Source organism: Coptis chinensis, chromosome 3 (genome assembly GCF_015680905.1).
Source record: "Coptis chinensis isolate HL-2020 chromosome 3, ASM1568090v1, whole genome shotgun sequence".
In the NCBI taxonomy this organism is placed as follows: Eukaryota; Viridiplantae; Streptophyta; class Magnoliopsida; order Ranunculales; family Ranunculaceae; genus Coptis; species Coptis chinensis.
The window spans coordinates 81,185,901-81,209,747 of record NC_141458.1 but is presented as its reverse complement, the minus strand read 5'-3'; the positions used below and the strand labels follow the sequence as shown (position 1 = coordinate 81,209,747).

At 36.6% G+C, this 23,847-nt stretch overlaps 1 protein-coding gene, 1 long non-coding RNA gene and 1 pseudogene across 2 annotated transcripts; 1 reads left to right on the top strand and 2 right to left on the bottom strand.

Moving 5' to 3' along the window:
* Positions 1 to 1,544: 1,544 nt before the first annotated feature.
* LOC147511071 (expansin-A11-like) lies at positions 1,545 to 2,574 on the bottom strand (annotated as a pseudogene).
* A 24-nt stretch (positions 2,575 to 2,598) lies between these two features.
* LOC147511070 (uncharacterized) lies at positions 2,599 to 5,538 on the top strand. The gene is made up of 3 exons (XR_015219181.1): positions 2,599 to 3,584; positions 4,373 to 4,441; positions 5,092 to 5,538. It is a non-coding gene; the product is annotated as an uncharacterized LOC147511070 (long non-coding RNA).
* Positions 5,539 to 7,121: 1,583 nt separating this feature from the next.
* GLB3 (hemoglobin 3) lies at positions 7,122 to 15,446 on the bottom strand. The gene is made up of 4 exons (XM_086602898.1): positions 15,194 to 15,446; positions 14,977 to 15,107; positions 7,493 to 7,637; positions 7,122 to 7,384 (listed from the first exon to the last, which is right to left on the bottom strand). The coding sequence occupies exons 1-4, from the start codon at positions 15,328 to 15,330 to the stop codon at positions 7,333 to 7,335; spliced, it is 465 nt and encodes a 154-aa protein (XP_086459024.1). The 5' UTR covers positions 15,331 to 15,446; the 3' UTR covers positions 7,122 to 7,332.
* Positions 15,447 to 23,847: the final 8,401 nt, after the last annotated feature.

Here is a 23,847-nt window from a genome sequence, read left to right as displayed (position 1 = left end):
GAAGGCCGAATTTGTCTTCAAAGACTTATTGATGTCAATTTGGATAGCACGAGAACTTGGATCCACATCTTCAAGATTTACGTTTCTAAACGACCATTTGAAGCTCTTTCGGTTTCCAAGACGGTGACTACCAATATACCATTTGATGAAGATGCCGCCAAGATGTCAAAAGCATTAAGCAATTCTGATAAAGTTGACATGATCAAAGGTATGATTTCCATCTCTGGCGAACAATTATTATTTTTTATTCGAAAGAAGGATGGATTTGATCCATATAGTGAAACCACGTGCCCGTCTGGGTGATATTTGAATGGCTTAATTACCATCTCTTGACTATGGTTTTCTTTGCATTGCTTATTGGTATGCTTCCTCAATTCGCTTGGTCAAATGCACCAGGGTTAGTAAACACTCAAGTAAATGTATGATTACATTTCCCATTATTGGAATGAAATAATTATGAAAAGTCCAGTGGTTATATAGATATACTTTTTTGTTGAAATAGGACCCCATCAAAAGTGCCTCGCGTTCGCTTTTGCGGATGAGTTATTTGCCAATATAGGTGTCTCAATTGGCTTTGAGGTTAATCGCTTCTTGGGTTATCTGAAGCGTGGCATGTGGCATGTATGAAACTTAAAGCAATTTCTCATGGTATGTTTTGATATTGAGTTTATGGTGGCATGTATAATTGAGTTCAATGTGTGTGATAGGAAACCACTTTAATTTTGTAGAAAAATCGTGAAGCATAAAACTGATTACTTTGATTTTAAATTTTAGTGATGGAGTTATACATGATTCATTAAGACAAGTAAAAATATATATATAGTCAACTGATTGATTTTCCGTTGTTTTGGTAGCGAATAAGATATCGATCACGGGACACATGAATGGTTCGACCACGGAAGCACTTCATATGTGAAACACCTTCAATCCTATAGACCGGTATGGTTCCTAATACCTCCCACCAAAACATGGAACCCATCTCGTGTTGATTCAAGAATCAAGGTATGTAGGTCATATCTCCATCGATGATCGCTCCTTTTTATGATTTAGTTTCTTTCTATTTTATATTTGTTGTTTATTTTGTGGGTGCACCTAGAAACTAAGGTCGAGATTTAGAATTTACATTTAATACTTGATAGATGAATCTAATTAAAGGTGCATCTGCATGGATTCGAAGTAACTATGGCGGCTTCTTCGATCCCACCGATCGTAGACCTTCTTTCCACAATGATAGGCACTGAATTAGCTCCTATTGATGAAGAGGAGAAGTTGATCCAGTCACCCTATGTTGCAACTTTCAACCTATTCGGGACTCCACATTATGATCATTATCCTTTTAGAATGCTTTACTGGAACCACCAACACCTCTCTAATCTACAATTGTGTTTTTAAAATAGATTTAATTCACATATGTTAACCATTTTGAGATCAACCCATGTCCTCGGTTTGGGCGACCGGGTTTATGATAGCCTTTGGTTCACGGGTTCAATCCGACTTTAAACAAGAATACAGAAATTTCATCACTTTTACATGATCAAGTAGAGCATATAAGAGTGGTGGGTGCTTCATTGAAAAATATTAAAGCACGCCTCTGCCGACTTAAGATCTCCGGTGAGCTAAAATTGCACCCGACTAGAGAAGGTCTGACCAAATTGCCAACCAGATGGAACAATGTTAGGGAAGAATCGAGTCTCTCCGTCAGTAGTAATGACCTTGAAGGAGAGTGATTGATCATTGAGATAGGAATTTGATTGCCAATTAGCTCCCCAATTCCTTGACATTGTCAGCCATCCAGTTTTTGAACCTTTGATTGACACAAACTAAATTGATCCACTTCCTCTCACATTGCTTACCAATACAAGTTCAAAGTAGTCTCTCCCATTAATTGTGAACCTTACACCTCCATGCTTCTTGCATGGCACCCTGCAGTGTCACACGCAAAATTGTGAGTTACATGGTAGGCGAATACAAGAGAAGAAACAGTGTAGGAAAGATGAAAGTAACCAACCTTTGGAGCAGTACAGGCACGATTCCGCCTCTGTAAATACCAATCTTTTCCCATGCAGTTTGAGCCATATCGAAATGCTGGAGTGGTGGATTGCACCATCCACCGTTATCGCTTGCTTGGGCAAAATTTGGAGGACAGAATTTTGGTGGCGTGTGATTCTGACTTTCCTCTCAAACACCACCTTGAAATGCGTTATAGTCACATATGATCCTATAGCATTGCCCACAAGAAGCCCCATCGTTGAGCAGAGAAGACTTAATCTTTGCTGTCACGGTCCCATATCCGAGTAGAATATAGATTACCATACCCACAAGCTCCTCCTGTAAACAACCGAGAATTGAGCTACATGTCTTTTTCGACTTTAAATAAGGAAAGGAAAAACTTAACCGTATATATAAAAAGTGAAATTTTTTCCTTACCCATTGTTCTTGAGGCATCACTGCCACCATAAAAGGTAGCATGGGCTTTTGTCCATCCAGAAGCAGAAAAGGCATCAACAATGGATATCAAGCCATACACTACTATCAATGCCAGAACGATCTTCATTGCCATTTCTCTGACTCAAATGTAATATTGGTAGACGATAGAAGATGGCTTATGTTAAGTTTGTAACACTTTCTTCCTCTATAAATAGGAAATTCACATTTGATAGTTGATACATTAACTCACATGTGACAACTGCAACTAGAGAAAGTTATATTTGTTTTTGTTTTTGTTTTTAATTAATAATAAATGTATTCTTCAACCATCTCTATTACCTCTGCAGCTTTGAAGATTTATGGAGCTAATTCAATTATTCCCACGTTCTCCTCTCCTTACACCCCACACCCACATGCTTGCCCAAACAGAAGAGCCATTGCACAAGGCTCAATCCCCTGTCATCATAAAAAAGAACTCAAGAGAGTCGCTAAAACCAGTTATTCCTTTGTTCAATAGTCAAAATCCATCTACATCGCCTAGACGAGGGCCTTTAAGCAGCTATGCACCCTCCTTACAAATTCCTCACCATGGTGCTTTCACAAGTGCTCCAGACAGCTCAATGTCAAGTCCTTCTAGGAGTCCTATGAGAGGCTTCAGCCCTAAGCAAAAGCTCGCGCTTCGCTTACGGGGCGGAAAACCTTATCCGGATGTTGCTCTACTTGGGTTCGGTCCTTTGTTCGATCTGGTTCAGTCAAAATTCTGGACATAATTCAATGGGAGGTGATATGTCGGGGCTGACTATTTTGGCGGCAATGCGGGGTAGTCTTTGAATGTTCTCCTATACCCACCCTAGAATGACAAGTCCGGGACCCAACTCTAGAATTGAGTGGTGTCAACTCCCCTCTGCATCCGCGGGTTTGGAGCAACTTCTGAGAATCATCGGCAAAAGCTGGCTTGATGACGGAAAACAACAAAGCCACTTCCTCCAAATTCTTCTCTTTATTCTCCTTCAAATTTAAGCAATGGCGACCTCACCTTCGGTTCCACGAAGTCCCTGGAAGAGCACAAAATCCAACAAGTCCCGGTTCACTTATTTGGAAGAAGGGAAGGCTGCTAGGAAGAGGCACATTTGGACATGTTTATGTTGGTTTTAACGGTATGTATATTAAGGGTCCGAGTTCCTACAATCGGTCGTGCAATTTAGATAAATGGCGAGATTGCTCACAAGCAATGTAGAAAAGCATTTGAGAGTTTGAGATTGCTCATGAGCTTACTTCATCTATCTTATCTATATTTATATCTAAGTCTCATTTTCCTGTTCCCTATTTCTGAACACCTTTGTCAACCATTTATTGGTTAAGTTATATGAAAAACCACATCCATCTATTTTTTAAATAATAGGACGACCCTCAAAGCCGTATATTCATTTATAATTTAATATGTTGAGTACTCTTTATATGTTAGTTTCTGCTTCACTGTTTGTATAATTTTCTTTTGTAAGCATACACCATGTTGCTATCAGATGAAAATTATGCTACTTAATATGGATTGATCGAGGTGATAGAATATGTTTGCTTAAATCATTTGATTTGAATCACATTGCATATTTGCATGCTATCTGTTTTTGACCCATATGATACATATTAATCGTCTTGCACATGCTCCATTTTGACAATTGCCCACCATGAGTCATCACTTTCATGTTCCACCGCGATTTTTTTTGTGTACTTTTGACTGATAAGATATATCTAAATGGCACTTCTTTCTAACTATCTGGCATTATATGGTTTTTATTCAATATATGTATTCAATTTTTTATTAGTGCGTGACTGCCCCATGGTTTTTATTTCACATTTTCATTCATTTATTTATTTTTTCCATTATCATTTATGATTTTGTTTTAGATCAGATTTGTATTTAGAGTGATTTTGTTGTACTTTTCAGATTGTAATAGCATTATCGGGCTATCTACAATTAATCGAGTGTGTGTGTTCTACGACTCCCATTTTTCAGGTGTGTTAAGATTAATCTTCACTAGGGTGTCTGCTACATACCATTCTTTTGTGGGTCTTTGTATATCTCTCAAGTGTTGACTCACAATGTAATAAGACATCTCTTTGGTGGATGCATTACTTTTGACATCATTTCAGTTTACCAATCTTAAATGCAGCGTAGCCAAAAAGTTCTCCCCTTCTTGACCTTTTATAGTCCGTAGCCTATTTAACTTTTTCCTTCGTTTATGGTCATTCACTTTTACATTTATGTTTAGCGATGTTGTTGTTTAGACTAAATTGTTGTCTAAGTTAATGTATATAGTATTATGTCGTGCTTAGTTTCCCTACACAAGGTTGTAATTTTTTTTTTGAAAAATGGCAGCCAATGGGAACATTTTTAACGTCTATGTTTACATAAAAAATGGCAGTCGTTAAATTGTGCTTGATGAAGTGATTCTTTGCATAACTCTATGTTTTCAGAAGCACCGTTTAGATGTGTCCTCACCATGTGCCTATCTTTGTGACTGCTGGTTTTTTTAACCTTACCTCGGGCTTTGCATATCAAACTTCACAAGTAGCATGTCCCATGTATCCATTGTTGTATTTTCATCCTATTTTTGGACTAATCTGTTATGTGATATTGACTCTGATAATGATATTTTGTTACAGGTTGATGCAGGGAAAGACGAAGTTTTAGCCAATGGGGTATTGAAGCATGAGGAAAAAGACATCAAAGAGCTAGAAGAGGAAAATGCTTCGGAAGGAGAATTCATAAAAGTGGAGAAGGAAGCATTAGATGTGAAGGACTGTCCCCATACAGATGAAGCCACAAGAGATTTGGAAATTAAACCATCTGTTAAGCACTTTACTAGCAAGTAGAGACCTTTTGGAAGCCCAAGAGAAAACAAAAGAACTCTGGGTTCTTTAAAATTCCTTAGTGGTGTTATTAACAATGTTGCTTATCCTGTTCTTTGTGTTGATTATATGAAACGTCTTTTCCCAATTCTCAAAAGTGGTATGCCTCGAACACTCTCAATCACCGGATCGACATTGGTATTATTTTTTTTTAAGAAAAGTGATTTGACTATATATATAAAAGATTATTTGATTTGTATTTGACATGTTATATCAGTAATGGCTATGTTAGAAATTCTGCTAATTAGATACTTATTCAAGTGGATTTTAGGCTTTTGAGTCTTTAGCTATCTATGTAGCAAGTCTGGCCATAGGCCGGGCCAAATGGCTAGTTGACTAATAAGGAATGGAACGTTACTTGCTTGATCGGTGTTTAGTACCAGCTAAACAACAGGACGTACTGATCACATCAAACCTTCTGGGGTATACTTGTTGGATTTCATAATAATGGCAAAAGGCTTTCTCATCCCCCATGGGGCCAAACTAGTGCAACTGACACCCAATTCTAGTATTATTGCATTTCAACAATCGAAATACAGCATTTATTTTGATTTCCTCAACTCGAACCAGGCGCATTCAGCAAGATATTTTGACCCATCAGAAGTTCCCCTAAAAGATTCCCTAATGTCACCCAAACTGACGATGGTTGAAAACATGCACTTTATCATTCCATAATCAAATAATCAGTATAATTAAACAGCTAGACAACTGAATCATGCTTAATGCAACATATCTTCTTCCTTTTTTTTTTTTTTTTTTTTATTGGTAAGTCTGTTTTAAATGAGATCAGTAACTCTTTGATACTAGCGGTAAATGAGATTAGTAACTCTTTAATACTGGCGGGGTTCGGACCCCAAACCTCTGGTATCATCACCCAAAGATTTTACCAACTAAGCTAGAAGGCGCTTACAAAATAAAATATCTCGCTTATTATAGGATATGAAAAAATGCAGACTAAGAAATTTGCATACAATTATAAAAGTTAAAATAGCTAATAACTTTTTATACGAAGTCCAGGACATGGCAATCAGTCATTGTTGGACTATGATCAGCAAATAACCAAACATAGAACCATCTGGGTTCTTCAGTACTGAGACATGTTCGTTGGATGTTGAAAATAATGCACAAAATGGTCCCAGACATGTTCAACTATTTCAAGAAGATCGCATCAATCTATTCCACAATTCACTAAGCAATGGCCTTCCTACTGCACTTATGTTGATTTCTTCATTAGGAGATATGCGCTCCTTTCCCAGTGAGTTGTGTAGTGAGTAAGAACGCCATCAAGGCGTGCCTCCTAGTGAATTTGGTATGTGAATATGAAAAAAAACATACAGTAAAAAGGATCTCCACTTTACTTGTGATCATTCCCTTAAAAACACGTAAGGCCGTTGCAAAGAAACCTCACATCTATTAACAGTTCATACCATCAGAAGACTGGCGCTGCAGATATCCTCTCTACTTGGTATCATTTGCTAAGAAACACCTAAAGGAAGTTACAAAAAAAAACTCACAACCATTGACAGTTCATACCATCAGAAGACCATGGCTGCGGCACAAAATTAATAAACTTGGCCGGCAAACCACAGACAGTTCGTAAAGTTGATGGTCCAGACCAGCTAAACAGCTGAACAGTGAGATTCAATTTATGAAAACGGTGGACCAATGAATGAGTGTTTATAACATAAGGCCTATAAACAATTAGATAAGTAGCTATGTATCCATATAATGATAGAGTGGAACTAAGAATGCTTGTAAGATTCTCACAAACAGGCAACAAGAGATTAGTAACTACTACGCCCCAAACAGATATAGCATTAGATTATTTGAAGAAGTTTTGGTTTAGATGTGAAGGGATTTTTGGTTTAAGGATAACATTCAAGTTGTCACAGGAATGATACTATATCATTTGTATTTTGTTCCTTTGGAATGATATATTTGAATTAGATGTTTTGCACTGCAGGAGAATTAAATGCTCATGCGTACAGGGCGACCTCAGTTTTGATGCTTCAATTCATCTCCAGCCACAAGGAAAAATGCAGTGTGCCTGAAAACCATAAGGAGGCAACATGAGTATTTTCAAAACAAAATCAAACAACAGCTATAGAGAAAGTATGGATGAAAAAAGGTATGCAAAGTAAAGATGAAACATTGCCTGAAGAAATTCATCATTTTGGTCTTTGAATCTGTGTCAATATCCGTAGCGTTATCCAATGCTTGTTGCATGTGGTGTAACCACCTCTCTGCTGCTTGATGTGTAACAGGAAATGGCCGGTGCCGTCCAATCAGTGCTGGATGACCTGCATAATATTACAAATAAAATATAACGGAAACTAAAAATAGAACAACCCTCGTCACTTGTAACCTAACACTAAGCATTCCCAAACATTAAATATGAAATAACATGGATTGAGAATTGTTTGGTAAGCTTAGAATGAGCGTATATAAGAGGAGTAAGTATTATTTCATCAGTACATAGAATCACAACTTTGATCGAGTTTGATCATCAAAGCTTACCCAAACTTTTGATTTGTGACATGCATTGTGACAATAAGTCAAGTTATACTCACCATTTTCATTTTGAATATGGTGACAATCATTTTATTGAAATAGTTGAGAAATTACTACCATTAGGAATGTTTTCTTTATATATATATATTAGATATCAGCTGTAACAATACCATGTCTATCTTGCATCTTGACAACCACTCTACTTTAAAAGCTTGAGTTTTTAGACGAATGTGTGAAAAAAAATCAAGCAAAGTAACGAGATGTCAAAACGAGGGAATGTTGCATGCACACAACAGACAACGATTTTCCATTACAAACAGAATTTGACCTCAAACAATCATGTGAAAGCAGAAAGCCTGGGCAATCCCCAGGTCTCCCTGCACCAGGCAAGAGCCTCTTTTGGAAGTACCAAGCAATTAAAACTGTATAAATTACGTTTGGCTTCAAAACACCGGATATTATTAAACCAGTGGTATATTTTACTTATGTTATCAGATCTATATTGCATTTCAATCATAAATGAGGAAGCTTACACCCCACAAGGTGACCTTGTGCCTAGAGCTATTCCGTTCACAAGGTTGCAGTCCTCGCTATCATAAATTACTCACTAATGCATTCAACATGGATACTATGGTTGCAGTCCTCGCTAAACCTTACCGCATACTTCAATAGGTACTTTGTGATAAGGGATGTTATTCAGATTGACATTCTTTTTATTAGCAATTCTCATATTACATTGGCATAGCAAGCAACAAAACTATTTTGAAAGAAAAGTACTGAACTTCCCCTTCCCTTCCCAAAAAAAAAAAAAAAAAACAGTTAAAAAAAAAAGACAATCAGCATACAATATTTTTTTGTGATGGAGCTTTTTGCAATCACTATATCACACCCTACATTCCCACTGGCATTATCACAACAGATATGTATCTTATTTTTCTCTATAAGGTATAGTTTGTCTTAAACTATGAGGCAGGTAGACTTGTTTAAAGTATAGTTTTTCTAAAAGCTATAGTTTGTCTTAAGCAAGAAGCGTACAATAGTTGCCAATGTTAACAAAATTATTAATAAACCTATATGTTCTTTCGGTAACATGGGAGAATAATGACTGTAAAAGTATGTACAGTAACATGGGAGAATTATTACAAGTTATTGCTGACATTTAACTTGCAGATCCAGAGCAATGTTATTGAGACATTATGGAATTTTTGTATGCGCCTTGCACACATGCTAAAGATACAGGTCAGCACTTGGTCTCCATGAGGATACGCAAAAACCTAAGAAAAACTAGTTCACTCTCAACATCCAATTAATAGCCTAACCACAAAACTCAAGTAAAGAGAGGCAAGGTCAAAACTGGTTAAACGGAATCTGTGTAAGCCATTCTCTATGAGTGAAGAGTTTCAAGAAAAAGATTACATAATGAGCAATTGGATGATGCAGAATCAATTGAATTACTTTAGTAAAACAAAGAGAACAAATGAGCTAGTGGGAGTTCAAAGGTAGCACTGTGGGTCTGTGGTAGAAGTTCCTTCCTTTATGGAGATACTAGCAGCAGCTACCTAACGTATGCGACTAGATAATGTTGCCATAGTTTCTTTTGCAATTACTCTGCCAATTTACTGAACTAATTATTCTCCTGCAACTGGAAACCCGATTCTGAACCAACTGATACTGCTACTTCTCTATGTATAAACTACATAGACATACTTGTTCATCAAACACTAGCTACCTGGGACCTGATGACGCCACTATTTCTTATACCAATGTGACAAGACGATATATTTCCTGATAAACATAGTATGTATAACTGGGTATTCATATATGATAAGAATATACAATACTATGAACATCATTAAGTTGGGGACATAAAAGAAGAAATTAGCACTAATTTCCTATGAGAGAAATATCCAGGAATTGATTCCTTCAAAATAGAAGCTGTAGTGGAGACCCAAAAGGCATTACATGTTTTAGTATCACAACTCTCCTGAGAACCTAAGCTTTCATGTTTTAATTTGGGAAACTAGTATCTAAAGAACAAGTGGGCTTTATTCCTGGAAGGTGCATACATTCAAATATTGGGCTTGCTTCAGAAATGATGAATGAGCTAGATTACAAAAGAAGGGGATACAACATTGCAACCAAAGTGGACATCTCTCAAGCCTATGATACCATTAGCTGGGAATTCCTAGTGCATGCTCTGGAAAAAATTGGAATCTCAAGAATCTTTATCAAGTGGGTCAAAGCTGTTGTCTCATCTGCAAAGATCTCTATTCTCATTAATGGTGGACCTTGTGGTTTCTTCTCACCTCACAGAGGGCTTCGACAGGGTGATCCCCTGTCTCCACTCTTATTTGCTCTAGCTGAGGAGGTCCTTAGTAGAAACCTGACACTGCTGAACTCTACAAAACTCACACAGCCTATGGTAGTGAACAAAGGTATTCCGGGTCCAACACATCTGCTATTCACAGATGACATCATCATTTTCTCTAATGGCCACATCAGGGGACTCAGAGAAATATCCAGTATGCTTACTAGATACCAAATGGCAGCAGGCCAATTCATCAACAAGTCCAAGAGCAAAGTTTTTATGGGTAATGTTGGCATGAATAGGCACAATACTGTTGTGGCTGAACTGGGTATTGAACAAGGTTTTCTACCAGAGAAGTACCTTGGTGTTCCTTTATGTAAAGGAAGGGTGTCTAAAGCCAGAATTTGCTCATTATTAGACAAGATTAGAGCACGAATGACGACTTGGAGAGGGAAATTATTATCTTTTCAGGCAAGATGTGTGCTGGTCAAAGATGTTCTTTCTTCGATCCCAATTCACAATATGGCAGTATACTGGTGGCTATCAAGCTTGATCAAGGAGGCAGATAGATCAATAAGGAATTTCCTTTGGGCAGGGGACCCAACTTAGAGGAAAAGGATAACAATTGGATGGGATAGCGTGTGTAAGCCGGTGGAGGAGGGTGGGCTTGGCTTAAGGAGATTAAGAGAAATTAATGTATCTATGCTCATGAAGTTGGCCTGGAACTTCAAGGGGGGAGAGGATGATTTTTCAATATTCATGAGGGGCAAGTTTTTGACAAGAGATGGTGAGAAGGTTAAATAGAAGACTTCTTCATTATGGCCTGGTCTAAAGAGGGTCATGAAGGACGTACACAGCAAGAGCCAGTGGATTGTTTGTACTGGTGAGATGGTGGACCTATGGAGAGACAATTGGGCGGGGACGATGTCTATTCAGTAGGTGGACTTGCATCCAAATGTTTGACTTGTGGAGAATCTGCCGAAGAACAGGAACATCTAATGTGGCACTGTCCCTTTGCAAAGAGGGTATGGGAATGGGTTGCAGATAGTTTTAACATTACAAGAGGATGTAGAAGCTTCAGATTGAACACTTCAGTCCCTATGTGAAGAGCCTAGCGACAGCAGCTTTTGTGGGAGGCACGGTAGTCATATGGAAACACTGAAACTCCATGCACTTTGATGATAAGCAAATGAACTATGCACTATGCATCCGAAAGATCAGATATGAAGACATGGCCTCTGCTAGATTATCGAAAGGTAATACCTATGGCTCCACACAAGATATGGTCATTCTCAGGAGATGGAGGTTACAGCCTAGACCTCATAGAACAACTATATTTAGACAATGTATATGGCTTCCTCCCGTTGGCAACCAAATTAAGATCAACACAGATGGGGCTTCTAGAGGTAACCCAGGTCCCGCCAGGTTGGGTGGATCCTTTAAAAATGTTCATGCCGATTTTGTTTTACTCTTGAGTAAGGGTATCGGCATTAAAGACAATTATACAGCCGAGTGTCTTGCTATTTTGGAAAGTGTGGAGCTTGCACTCTCAAAAGGATGGTAAAACCTATGGGTGGAATCAGACTCAGCAGCAGTTGTCATAGCTTTTAACTCAAGTGGCATTCCTTGGCAACTACTCAGTAGGTGGAAAGTATGCACTTCTAAAGTGCAGAGCGTGACATTGTCTCACAATTGGAGAGAGGCTAATCTGGCTGCTGACCAGGCTGCCAAATTTGGATCTTTCTTAGCTGAGAATGAATCTTTTGTATCAAATGGCAAACCCTAATGGCTATATGAATGGGAGGTGTCATATGGTTGTTATGTTAGAATGGCTTGAGCCTATATGATAGAATGTAGGCTCTCCCAAACCTGTACAGTTTTATTTTTCTGTTTTCCCTTTTCTTAATACAATTTACACTTACCAAGCAAAAAAAAAAAAAAATATATATATATATATATATATATATATCATAACCTATGAAGCACCGATACGTCCCTAAGGGTGAAGTATCGGTGTCCGATACATGTCCGACACAGATACGCCCCGATACGCGTCCAATACGTGTCGGATACGCGATTTGGAGTATCCAATTTTATAATTAATTTTTTTAATTTCCGATCTCGGGGGATACATGGGTGATACGTGGGGAATACGCGGGGGATACGTGGGGGATATAAAAAAAAAAAAAAAAAAAAAAAAAAAAATTGGAACTTCAATAAAAAAAACAAGTGAAATAAAATCCAAGTTAAAAAGAGATGCAAGAGAAGGAAGATGAAGTTATTAAGTGATACCTGACTAACTAATTTTAATCGGCAACCTCCATGGATAAATCTTCAAAACCATCCTTTTAAAACCCACCATGAAGAAAGAAGAAAGATGAATTGTCATTTTAATTTGAATTTTGTGAAAAATGCTCAATTATATATATATATATTATTCAAACGTGTCCATAGCGTATCCGTGTACTATATTTTTGAAAAATGTCGTGTCTGCATATCCATGTCGCGTATCAGTATCCGTGCTTCCTAGATCATGACTCACATGGGTTTTCATAAGCGGTTTTCCCTCTCTTGTGGAGGAGAAAAAAACCAGTTTATTCTGAGGGGTAACATCTATATCTATCTATCTATAATCTATAATCTATAAATACAAAATAGCTCAGTTTTTTTGTAAGGGCATAACTAGTGGTTTTGATTTTCTCGGGATCCGTGTTAATATAAAGTCTTAATTAAGTAGGTTTAGTCATTCACCCATTTTAAAATACTTCTCCCGGCAGTACGAAAGAAAGTGGACTAATTAGGAATCTGTGTTTCCAACAATAATTTCGCATCTATCCTTTGTGATACATCAACTTTTTCTTCAGCTTCTCTTTTCTTAAGCTGTGCTATTATATCGGTGAGTACTCTCTACTCGGTACCTAGCCGATCTGACCAACATATTACTCCCCATTACTGATCGGGGTTCAAAAATCGCTGAGTAATCAACTTAATTACCGATTAATAAGGGATCGGGATCGGGCAATTTAGTGTTGTGGGAATCGGGCTAGTGGATTTCACTCTCTAGCAACCTCCAAGTACGTTCCTACTTCTTCTAATCTCCTCTCCTCTTCTAATCACCATTGTTTGTGAGAGATTTGAGATATGATCTGATCTTTTTTTTTTTTTTTTTTGAAAGGAAAGTGAAAAGAAGGGGATGAAGGGGAGGAAAGAGAGTGGAGAGAGGGGGGTTCCTCACCTCATTTTCCAAATGAAATCGTGATGAAGGCGCACCCTCCAATTTCTAAAACATGTTCTTGTCGGCTTGGAAAGGGTGCTGCAGAAAGTCTAACTGTTATTTTAACTTTGGGAATGAGTTTGGTTACTCCACGTGTATTTTGAGGGGGCATACCCAAACACAAACAGTTGGGCAATTGGACGTATTGTGCAACAACTCATTTTTTAATTAGGAACAGTTTTTACTACTAACATTAAATGACAATAAAATATTAAAAAGAAGAATACTTAAAAGATAAGGTTTTTTGAATACTCAAAAAAAAATAATGTTTAAATATATATATATATATATATATATATATATATATATAAGGATGAATACTCAAAAAAAATGACAATAAGGTTTTTTGTTTGGTACCAACAATCAAGATTCTGCATGTGTTGTAGCTCATTATCAAATGATCAATCCAACAAGTACACATAAATAATGTACAATTAGCTGATTAGGGTAATAGTTATTAATTGGCTATATTATGTTAGTATTTCACTATTAATTTCATTTAACAGGTATTTAGGCATTTTATAAAAGAATATAGTATTCAGAAAAATCGCCCGAGAAATGCCGATTACTCCCCGATTGACTAGACCTACTCGCTACTTGCTCTTCGACTGAGTAGCGATTTAACTGCACAGTTCTTAAGTATGGAAACTGCTAGTTTGGGTACAATCGGAAGCCAAGACTCCTGGGCACGGTGCTTTACTCACCTAATTGTAAAGAAAGTATTGACATGAAAAATGGTAGAGTTGCTTGATTCAAACTTCTTCAGTAAGTCCTTAAACTTTCAGTCTTTGGAATTGGATAGGAGTAACAAAATTGTCGTCACACTTTGTTAGGTAAGGGTTTCAGCTTTCCAATAGGATAACATACTCTCTGCCTCTCTTTTGTCTTTTCTTCTCTCATCATCTCTCTTTTCTTCTATTGAACCAAATCACTTTTAATCTCTCCCATTGTGGCTTTGAAAAGTCACCTTCTAAAAATCCTGATAAGTTCATTCTCATTGATTCAGTAAGTTATTATTCAAACAACTACATCTTACCTATCTCATTCTCTTCCTCCATTTTCAGTCCTTTAATGTGTACTCCAATCATGACTATTAGACCATTATTATTGAATGGATTGTTTAGTTTGATTGTTTCGGTAGGGTTTTGTGTCCTGGACGTTGCTACTCTCAGACCTAGTCAAGTTATTAAATCATGATTTAAGTGTTTCTCTGAAAATCAGGTGTTTAATTCACAAATTTTCTTTAAATAAGCTATATATGGAATCCGTTTTTCTTTTATCGACAGTTGGTTGTTCCTCTAATTTTAAGCTTTATAAAGTGTTGAATGCAATATTTGTCTTGAATCTTTTTCAGTGCTACTATGTTTGACGAAGTAGTCAGATTTATATTGGACTCCCTGATTTTAGATCAAGTCTTTTAGTCATTAATTAATGGCCAAAAGACTAATAGTATGCTTCTTAGTAGATTTTAGTCTATACATTATAATGTTTGTAGTTTTTCATTGCCCAAATTGCTAAATATATTGAAGTTTGAGTAATTGTTTACCTTTCCTTTGAGAATAAAGAGGAGGCCCACCCATTCTCTGAACAAAAAACTCATACTGGTTCTGAATAGCATCTTCTTTCTTCGAATTCGCAAATATCAAACGGAACCACTCTTCCTCGTCATCATAAACCCTTCAGTTAAAAAAAAAAGTCAAATAAATATCAAGAAAACAAATATATATAACATTAGTGACAAAGAAAGGAAAAAAAAAACAAACCTGGTGTAGAAATCAGTTGACAGATTGATAAAAGTCTGAAGACCCAATTTCTCAAATAGATTAGTAGTATCAATAGCAAATGCATCACTAGTTTCAACTCCACTCCACTCTGAAGCTTTTTGCTGAAGTGATTTCATGTTTTATTTGTTAAGCTGGAAAAACAAGCTCACACGAATGGGAGAACGTGGAGGAGAGTTTTGAAAAAAAATAAAAAATTATATTGTGTGTTTGGTGGAGCTAATTTCAAAAGTTAACAAAGGTTACCAAACTATTGGGATTTATTGGTACCAGTGTACTGTAGTGGCACGCGCAACGCATGTTGTTAAAATGGGGGAGGGCGGGATCAAATTTGGTTACTTAATTTTTTTGGTTGACGGTACGGATAGTTGGATACCCGACTTTATCCTTGATGGGATCCACACCCCTTTGACCAATTCCAAGGTATTGGTACTCTTTCATTAATCACATAAAAAAATACACACAACAAGAACCGCGAGATCGCATAATCAACTGCATCAGGTTGCCGCGAGATCCCATATCCCACGGAAGGTTGTTGTCGTAGATCATTTTTTGTTTTAAAATTTTTTTAATAGCCACTGTAAAAAACGTTAGTTGCCGCGAGATGGTTGTGTTCACTAAAATAGAGTCTTTGCTTGTATTAATTATCAAAACTCTTATTCATTAATTTGATCACAAATTTTTCTTATAGCATATGAAAATATTTGTCGCAAGATAGCAAAATTATGCTTCGATTGTACATTTTTTTTTTTCATAGTCTTGGTGTTGTTCTTGGAGTGTATAAAGAAGCTCTAAAGAAGAAAATTAGCTATTCATATGTTATGTGTGTTCAATACGCAAAATTTGAAGTGAAAAAAAAAAAAAAAAAAAAAAAAAAAAAAAAAAAAAAAAAAAGTCTTTCGCGGCAACGACAACTCTCTGCCGTAGGATATGGGATCTCGCAACAACCCGATGCCGTAGAACTATTGGGCATGTGGAGTGTAAAAGGACATATAAAGAATACCTATTATTATTCTACTTTTTGCCAAAGGGGTGCCAATCCCATAAAGTGGGGTGTCAATACCACGCCCATTTTTTTTTTGTTAAACGGCACTTTCATTTATTTATTGATTAATAATACGTTTCAGTACAAATTCCTTGAACATCCGCTCTTATAGAACTTAATACAAAAGCAGGTGGATGAGACGACCAGAACGAAGAGAACTCATTTAACAAGGGTTGAATCACTTAGCTTCGATATATTATCTTGATGAGGAACTGGATTGGTCATCCAATCATCACTTGCAGCTTGGGTAGACGCATGTTGGGCAAATGAATCAGCAACACAGTTCGCTTCTCTATAGTTCCAAACAATCCTTTTATGCCTGAATTCCTTCAATAGTTGTTTGATGTCTTCTATTACAGCTATGACAGATGAAGGTGGTTCTTCTTTCTCACTAATTATTGCTTTATGGAGAAAAGATGAGTCCACTTCAATGATGATGTGATCGAAGTTCTAACTTCTTTGCTGCCAACAATCCCATTCTACACTACCAAAATTTTGGCAAATTGGAACGGATAGGGACCGTTCTTATTTGGTGTGTGCCAAAAATCAGTTAAAAATAAACTGCCGAATTAGTAAATTTGTTCATATCTTAGCAACGGACCTAACAGAAACGGCTCCAGTCCGTTCCAAATAGGGAAAAATGGTGTAGTGCTAGCTTTAATGGGCCCAAACAAGGTTCGACAGTTCAAACCTCCATTTTTTTTCCGAATTTCAATAGAGTCTTAACAACACAGCAGACACGACATCGAATAAAACAGAATATTAAGCAGTATAAATAGGCAGAAACCTTAGACAAGATATTGCTATGCTATCATTAAAAACTATAAATCCGGTGAAATAAGAAAAATATTTACTCAATTGTATTAACAACTCCTACTTAATTCCTCGAGTCGAAATCGTCGTCTAGGCTTATACCTCCAAAGAAAGTTTTTTTTATCTCCTCCATTTTTTTATTATTTTTTTATTATATGAAAACCCTATTCTCCATAACAATACGAATATATACTTGGGTTTGAAACCCAAGCAAATCTGACTTCGGGCCCGTAAATCGGCCCGCCAGATCCCAAATCCAATCCAACCGATTTTTAAATAAATAATTACGTATTTTAAATATGGGCATTACAATCGGGCTTTTCCATCCCGCACACAAAATTAATCTCATTTTTATCACAAGAAATTAAATGGGATAACAAACCCTTAAACATTCTTTTAAATAATTAAAAGCAAACCCAATACTAAACCCCGATTTTTGTGAAAATCAAGTTTCAGTGTTTCACACACAAACATTTTATTTTTGAATGAAAGAACAATTGTAACAATTTAATAATTGTGTACCATTCTGTTAAGTTGTATAATTAATACCATTCAAATCGTGGTCGAATAAGGCCCACATCTTCTTCATTTTAATAAGTAATAAATATGAGTTTTTATTTTTATATATAGAGAGAATCAGAGAATTAGCAGTGGTTATATTATGGTTATATGAATTTCTAGGTCAGGCCATTTCTTATAAAGAAGATAGATATGCCCCGACAAGATGATCGAGAAATAAAATTCTCAATCTGTCCCAAAACCACCATAGAACATTTCATTTTTATCATTTGATTTCGAGAAATCTACCATGCCATGGTTAGCAAACAATTACTCAATCTTCGCCAATAGCTAAAAAATGAGTCTTTATTCACTGGAAAGAAGGAAAACAAAACAAAAAACTAACAACAAAACAATTAAGGATAACAATGCTGACAAATAAAGGGAAAATGAATCTGGTGTAGAAATTATATTAGTCGATAAAATGATGAAGGTTTGAAGACATAATTCCTCAAATAGATTCCTATTGCTAATGGCAAATGCATCACTACTTTCAACTCCACTCCATTCAACTCTGAAGTCTTTTGCGGAAGTGAGATGAACCTCATTTGTCTTGCATTCTTTCTCCAACAACTCACACTTCCAATCTTGACCCATCTTGTACAAACAGTCTACCTACAAAGAAAAATCAATAACAATTATAAAAAATAACAAAGGAAAAATTAAAACAACAATAAGAAAGAAAAGAGAACAATGCTAACATTTGCGCTTTCCCCAGTATAATATTTCATCCCTCCAAAAACAAACATCTCCTTATCAGCAACAAATGAACCAGCACCCGATCGGAACATGTTTAGGTTAGGTAAAACCCGCCACAAGCACATTCGATAGTCGAAAACCAATGAATCTTTCACCAAAGATTTCGTATTGTGACCTCCTACTATAATCCTTAAATAAAAACATTCCAAAGTATATTTTCATCAACTAAAAACATTCCAAATTGTGACAAAGCAACTAATAACAGTCTATAGCTTTAATTTCTAAAACAAAATTAATGTTTACATTTCATTACCAACTGATTCTTCACAGTGCCATCCCCTTTCTGGAAACATTGGGTATGGTATTTCCTTCCACAGCCCCTCACAGTAATCAAACTTTTTAACAGAGCTGAGACAAAACAAACGTATACATAAAACCACAAAATATATAAAAACAGACGTGTAAAAATAAAAATTACTTGAGAAATGATGCATCGTTAGTACCACCGGAAACATAGATAGAACCACCATGGCAAATTGAAAAGTGGGAAATCTCTAAAAAAAAATTTAAACCAACAACATTAGCAAACATTCTTCCCATACTCCATTCTAAAACAATAATAACAAAGCTACCTTATGATTCAGTGCATTGCACGACCCATGCTCCAGTCTCAAAATCGTAACATTCAACATTAGTAAACCCCGACTCTCCACTCAATACACAACCTCCAATAGCATAGCACCTCTCATTGCATACTTTAGAAGTGAAATCCTGCTTTCCATATAGCCAGGGGGTGCGAGATTATGTGCACACCCCACCCCACCCCCAAAAAAAGGTTTGCAATTTTTTTTAATTTTTTTTGTCAGAAGGTATAACCAATAAAGATCAACAAAATGCATTTATTTCAATTCACAAAACTAGAGTGCGTTGACTACTAAGAATTTAATATGGACTAACGAAGTTAACTACTTAAGCACTTAAGCAATTAATTGATACTACTATATATGTTTATATATATGTATATAATCTAGTCCACAAGTCTATAATAATTCAGCAAATTGTTAACTTCCTATAATGTTATAAGTCTATATAACCCTACTATCATTTTTTTTTTCGCTAAAAGATAATTGATTAAAATAATAAAATGAAAGTTACAAAGAAAAAGAATAAGTAGAGTAAAAGTTGCCTAGTGTGAGTATCATCATATGTGTACCCACCTATTACAGCCCAAAATTAATAAGAGAAACGAAAGTAGGTAGTGAACTGGTTCTCTAGGTTTCTCATGAAAGGGGGCCTTGTGCCCCACCATTTACTTTCCCCTTTGTAATTTGCTCCATGCCTCGAACAACCGTCGGCTCCTAAGTTAGTTTCTCGCCATTTTGCGTTGACATTAATCCATGTGGCTTTCTCCTTTTTGCCTCCATTTAGCTCTAACTTTCCAATGTAATCGCGGTCCTCTTGAAAAGCTTTAACCATCGAGGAAGAATCGATTCAACCCAAATGTATTTCGGTCAATTCCAAGGCTCTCACGAATACCTTCAACAGCGCCACGGTTTTTGCCATGTAGTTAGTTGCAATGCCCAACCCCCCCGGCCGCCCCAAGAAATCTCCTTTGTAGTCCCTTAGAACTATGCCCCATCCCGCCATACACGGATTTCCCCTTGAGCTCCCCGTCTGCGTTCACTTTTAGAATCCCCGGGGTTGGAGGAAGCCAATAGCATTCAATAATTTGGGGGGCTCTTCTCGCTTTATGTGGAAGATTGAATCTGTGCAGAGCTTTCATGTCCGTCATGCAATTGTTCATAGTACCTGATGAACAGTGGTAAGCTCTGATGATGGCTCTCCTGGTGAGAAAGCAAATATCCGAAAAACTGGATTTCTTCTCTTCATAAATCACCTTGTTTCGATTTTTCCACAAACTGACCATGCAAGTCAACGAGCATGCTTTCCACATGTCCAAGATCAATGCGCTATGATGCTTGCTTTGTTGCAAAATATCATTGAAGGATTCTATACTTGTTCGCGATCTTTGAAAATTTGCCTCATCCGATCCCAAACTCGTTTTGCTAGGCGCGATGGTACAAGATGTGCTCGATGGTTTCTTCTTTCGTTTACATATACAACATCTCAAAGCAAGTCAGTATCTTCCTCTTTTGCAGGTGATCATCGGGTCCTCGATGCCCCTCTTACTAGTTTCCATGCAATTCCTTGCGTTTTAGGTAGTATCTTGGCACTCCATATGAACCTGCATCCCCTGTGCTTCGCAGCTTTTTTTCTGATGTCTTCATGTGCTGCTGCTACCGAAAATTTCCCTTTCCCATCAGAAAACCATACTCTTTCGTCGGCCTTGGAATCATCAGGATGTTGGAGAGAGAGAAGGTTGATACCGATTGCTTGAAGCACTTGTGCAAAGTTACCTGAGAAATCCCAGTCGCGACCCTAAACCCTAACCCTACTATCATGTGAAGAAAACTATAAAAGATTAACAGTAAAAAAAAAAAAAAAAAAAAATTAAGTGGAAATTTTATTAATAATGATAACAAGTTTTACAAATAATTAGGACAAACGTGTAACAAGTTGCTCCGCAAATCCTTTCTGATTTTTATTTTTATTTTTGTTTTTTGTTTTTTTTTTTTGGGTTGAGGTCTGACGCTTGTTTAAGAATTGAGAGTGAAAGAAAGGAGGGAGAGCTTACGAGTTTGTTATGAGTAATTAGAATTATACAAACTAACCGTTAGGCTTTGGACATTTGGCTATTTGTTTTAGTCTCATTAAATCATCAAACATTCAAAGACACATTTGTCCCTCTTTAACGGTTTTGGTCTCAAAATAAATGATAAATGATAATTTTGTAAGGGCAAAAAGAGAAGTAAAAAAACATTGGTTTATTAGAATGTTTTTTATTAGTTTTTTTTTCTTACTTTTTTTTTTTGTTGATTATATTCTCAATCACTATAGTTGTGAAAATTTTGGGAGTGCGGTAGAGGAAGTTTGCTAAAACATATTGGAGGGGTGCGAGTCCTTAGAGTTTGAAGATTTTTCTAGACAATTAGTTATGTACCTATATCCATCTATGTTACATAGCATTGGGGTTGTGACCTTCCACTTGTCTTTGCATACGTCGTATATATAAGCTAAACAAAAAAAGAAAAGAGAAAACATTGATCATAAAAATAATTAATTAATAATATATAAAAAAAAATTATAAAATTGAAGTACCATCATTCATCATTGCATCATCGATGTCATCACTCACCATACATCCCCCACACTGCAAAACAACTCCATTATAGTACCCACCAGAGCTATGCACCCTCCAACTTTTGGCAGATGGCGTTAACGGTACCCAAGAATCGGATGACACCGAATAGCACCCAAATTTCATATTTACAACTCCACCCATTATAAAAACAATGGGATTTCCTAAAATCCTATCAATAGCAGCTTGCATAGATTTTTGTTTCATCTCATATGTATCTAATCTATTCTCAGTTATTCCAGTACGTGAAGATACTAAACCAAGCATTTTCTTAACCTCTTTAACCTTTCAAAAATGAATAGTAATTCAAGAAATCACAAATCAATAACAAGAAAAACATAGAAATTAGGCATGAATAACATCAATATAACAATACAAATTAAATATCAAACATAAACTCTATATTATTGATCAATAACAAGTCAATCCTATAAGCACAAATTAAGATGCTAGGAGTGCGTTTGTTTACTAGGAATTGGACTTTAGGAGTGGAATTACCTAGAATTTTTAGTGGACCACCCACGTTTGGCCTATTTGGGAGGCGTGGAATCCAATAGAATTGGATTCTAAATGAACTCCAAAACCTTTTATTAAGTCATTGAGAGACCCTTGTTAATGTTGGGGTCCCTCACCATTGAGCTGGATGACTTGGTGGCATCGTTTGTGAGGAGTGATGGACGACCCAATAGCACCGTTTCGCAAGAAGTGTTAGTGTCCCGACTGTGCTGTTTGAACTTGATGTTGTTGGAATGAAGTATGAATGATTTTCACACATCATTTGTGAAGAAGCTTGAACGACCCGACCACATCGTTCGAAGTTAATGCTCTTGGAATTAAGTCTCCATGGTCTGCACACACTGTTTGGAGCAACATCAGCCCGACCTTACCATGTTGTTCGAGACTTGATATTTCGACATTGGCATGTCGTTTGGAACCGAAATTTCATAGACGCGCCGACCTTTCAAATTACTATAAAACCAAAGTTAGGTTTTAAGTAAGATAAGTCTTTGAGGGAAACCAATTTTGAGAGCAACCAAAATTGAGAGAAAACCCTTGAAAAGAGATAAAGCTTGTAAGGAGAGAGATTAGTGAAAAGAGATCTAGTAAGTTTGGAGAGACTTGAGAGGAGTTATTGTAATCTTCTTTCCCACACTTATAAAAGGATTTGTTTTTGTGGAAGTAGGCATCATTAGCTGAACCACGTTAGATCTTGTGTCTCATTGTGGTAAGTTATTTTACATTGCTATTGCGTATTTGTGATAGTTAATTCCATAGTTTAGGTTGTGGTTGTTGGTTGTAGTGAAATCTTAGATTTTTCATTGGAGTAGTAAAGTATCCAAGTGCAAACTATCTTAGTGGGGATCGATTGGTATCGTTTTCCCCAATAAGTGGTGTTTCGGCAGTAAACTGCTTCAACACAACGAGAGCAATGGTAAAGAACGCACTAAGAAACAGAGGAATTTGATGTTGGGGGAGATGAAACTGAACCAAATAATGGCTGCCCTGTCCAAACGCATTAAAACCCTTTCTTCAACACTAAACTGTCAAAACTTATCAACTATGTTCATTGTATGAACCAAGATCTATTCTCTAGGGATCAAGTTTCAACGTAGTTCCTTATGAAAAATAATGTGGTATTTATATAGGTAGAGTAGAGAGTCCTTGTAGCTCAAGTAATCTTGTTGCTTGAGTAATTGTGATAGAATATAACTGTAAACTGATAATTATCTTTTTGATAAGAAATGAATCTGGACATAAATCAATGTACATTAGTGGCAAGCCATGTGGCTAAGGTTCAGCCTTAGACACATGAGTTAATGGGTCTGTATATTGATCCATGATATTGCGAATTGGGCCTTAGCCCTGTTGATTAAACGAATAAAATGGAGACCCCTAATAATGGACGTTTGCCACGTATGTGGGGGTCGAAACAAGTGGTATCAGAGCCGTGGTTAAATTAATCACAAAGATTGTTATCCAAATCTTGCTCGAAAGGTGTTTGATTAAATTTCTAAGAGAAGGTTTGAGTTGTAATAGTTTGTTGAGATGGATCAGTCTATAAACACTCACATGACTAGTCTAAATAGAAGTAACTACACTATTTGAAAAGCCAAAATGGAAGAATTGCTTTATTGCAAATACTTGGCACAACCCATTGAGAATAGAGGATTAAACCGACAGAAGTATCCGATACAAATTGGAAGACGCTTGGTAGAAAAGTTATTGGGTACATTCGACAATGGATTGATGATAGTGTATTCC